Here is a 2,973-nt window from a genome sequence, read left to right as displayed (position 1 = left end):
AAAAAAAAAAAAGTGAACGAAGCAAGGTACGGCCGCAGAGACAGAACCAGCCTCCAAGGCCAGCCCTCCTTCCATGGCCCGGCGGCCGCTGTGCTGACTGACCATCAGTCCTCACACATTCTCTGTCAGCTGGGCCGTGAGCTCCCTGAAGGCAGGGAATGCGGAGCTGCCTTGCTCACCACTGCATCTGGCGATCAGTAACTACCTGTTAACTGAACCAATAGAACAGATGAAGCCTAGAGAGATGAAGCAATCAATCCAGGATCACGGAGCCACGATTTGATAGGGCCAAGTTCTCTGGCTCCACATCCCATGTGCTATAAACTAAGATCCCACAGCCTACTGAGTTATATGTGTGTCTTGGGGAGGGAGGGAGGAGAAATGGGACAAGTGGGTGAAATATGTTATTTTGTATAAAAGTTCAAATTGTACATGAAGGAAGGTATAGCTAGGGGCTGTGACTGGAAAAGGTGAATTTGAACCCTCACGGAGGATGTGAACTAAAGCTGATTCAGAAAGGCCCTGCTGAGTCTGGGGCTGGTCAGGAAGAAGACCGGCGTAAATTCTCTTCAGGGGAATGGAGCCAGCTCCAAGCACCATGCCATCAGTCACAAGGATGTGTGGGTGCATGCCAGTGGCAGCTTTGCCCATTAATCGAAGCAGAATAAGTGATTCCATGTGGTAAAAGACTTCTGAGCCAAATCAACAGAGATTCCGCTCGCCTGAAACTGAACTATCTGCCAGACTTCCCAAAGTACTGGCTGGACACCCAGACTGGAAATGAGAAACTCAAGAATACAGAGGACGGTGGTGGGAGGCAGGGAGGCTGAGGGGAAATCACTGCAGACCCAAAGCCCTACTAACTTTGTCAGTCCCAAGCCCTTGTTCCTACATCCTTTTTATGGAAATGAGAGTTTTTATGGAAGGAGGGCTGGTCTTCTTCCTGACCAGCCCCAGACTCAGCAGGGCCTTTCTGAATCAGCTTTAGTTCACATCCTCCGTGAGGGTTCAATATAAGGCTCAGCTTAGAAGCCAACCCAGAGGCGCTCCGGTGACACAGACAAGTGAAAGGAGCCATTCCTCTACGATTTTCATAAACGCCTATGAGTTTCTAAGGCGGAGGCTCAGATTTAGGGTGCTCACTCTTGGCTGCTCCAACAGCTCAAGGCAAAGGCCTCCCTTGGTCTCAGTGTTAGCAAACCGGAAGCACTGCGGTCATGGACACCCTGTCATGAAGCCTGGCAGGTCTAGGAATTAAGCTAGAAAAACAACTCTGTTTCTGCATGATCTGAGTCATCTGCGTTTGGATTTCCAGTGCCCAGAAGAACAGCTCTCCCGTGGGGTCAGTTCAGAGAGCTGAACAAAAGAAACCTGGTGGAAGTGTAAGGTTGGGCACATATACCAAAGGGACAGGCAAAGTCTGTGGTCACAGGCATCTTTGGGTTAATACCATCAGGATTTAAGAGTTGGAGGATATGAAGCATGCTTCCCCCAAGGAAACAGGAGCCAATACGTTTGAGGCAACACTCATCAGTTTTCAAGTACCTATTATGTGTCAGGCACAATGTCATTTAACCCAAATCACAGCCTGTAAGGAAACTGACACTCACTCAGGTGAAGCCCCTGCCCCAGAGACAGGCAAGTGGCAGAGATTTATTCTGGAATTTAGTCCAGACTTCTAACTCCAAAGCTGGTGTGTACTCTTTCCACTGCATTTTTATCAGGGGGGTAGGGTGGGGGTCATTACTGTGTATAGAGAAACCTCTATGAATTTCGATTACTGTTAAGCCGGAAACTGTAACCTCCAAGCAGATCCTGACCAAGCAGTGAGAACTGGTGTCTCAGAAATTCTGGACTGTGAGTGGGACGACGTGCACATCTGAGGAGGTGTGAACCTGTTCCTCCCCAAAATGCACCATGCCTTGAACCAACATTGCCTCAAATTAATTAAATGGCTCAATACAAAGGAAACTACCACACCCTGCCATATATCACACATTCCTTCTTACACTATAAATCTGGAGCTTAGGCTCGGAAACCTCTGGCTGAACGAAACAAAGAAAGTCCTCACATCCCCCTTCGCAGAAATCCTGGAAATTAGGCATTTTTAAGATAAAGTTTTCTAATGGAAGTAGGGCTCTGCCTGGCTCATGTCCACATAATTGAACGCGGAGAGCCAAGCCTGGGATTTATCCGCCGTTCCTGGCAAGGGCCGGGGAAACAGAGCAGGCCCGCCTGAGAGGCCTGAGTGCCGAGGCTCCATCCTAAGGCAGACCCCACAGGGAGGCAGACGTCCCAGAAAGCTGGTGTGTGCTCAGCTGGTAGGGGTCAGGGTTTAACAGCCCGCTAATTCTGATTCGTGAAGGCACGACCTGACTCCCCAGCGAATCTGATGCTGGACTGAAATTTTTCAGTGTTCGATTATGGAACAAGGCAAACGGCAAAGTGAAAAAGGAGTAAATTAACGAGGGCCCAGGCGTTGCCAGGGCCGCAGAGGAAAGGCTGCCAGAGCGCGGAGGAGAAAGGTCTTGGACTCGAGCTGCGGGTAGGGTCCCACACAATGGGGACGCGTCCTCCGACGCGCGGAGGCGAAGGCAGGGAGCTGCAGAACTTCCCGGCCCGAAGAAGAGGCTGGGTCGAAAGAAGGGTACGTGTGAAAAGGGGTCCCTGGAGAAAAGAGTAGTAACGCGGTAGGGGGGCGGGTGGGAGGCTTCAACGCGAGGGTGAGTGTGCGTCGGTGCGTGCGCGCGCGCGTCTGTGCAGCCCAGAAGGAAACTCCCCAAAAGGAAATGCAGGGGAGCGAGGGCTGTGCGCCCGGAAAAGCGATCCCGAGCGCGGTGGGGGCGAGGCTCCCCGGCAGGAGGGGGTCCCGCCCGGGCCAGCCCCCCGGACTCACCTCGGCCGTAGCCCTGCGTGTGCTTGGCGAAGCTCCTCACCACGGCCTCCACCGCCTCCCGCAGCACCGCCGGGCTG

At 52.4% G+C, this 2,973-nt stretch overlaps 1 protein-coding gene across 1 annotated transcript in view; it reads right to left on the bottom strand.

Moving 5' to 3' along the window:
- LIX1L (Lix1 homolog (chicken) like) overlaps positions 1-2,973 on the bottom strand; it is a 19,827-nt gene that overhangs the window by 15,387 nt on the left and 1,467 nt on the right. The window contains exon 2 of the mRNA XM_004689463.2: positions 2,897-2,970. Coding sequence (XP_004689520.1) covers positions 2,897-2,970 — 74 coding nt within the window. The remainder of the gene's footprint in view (positions 1-2,896; positions 2,971-2,973) is intronic.

The sequence above is a fragment of the Condylura cristata genome, unplaced genomic scaffold (assembly GCF_000260355.1).
Source record: "Condylura cristata isolate star-nosed mole 26May11 unplaced genomic scaffold, ConCri1.0 scaffold00026, whole genome shotgun sequence".
Classification (NCBI taxonomy): Eukaryota; Metazoa; Chordata; class Mammalia; order Eulipotyphla; family Talpidae; genus Condylura; species Condylura cristata.
Note: the sequence above shows the minus strand (reverse complement) of the source record. Positions and strands in the feature narration are given on the sequence as shown.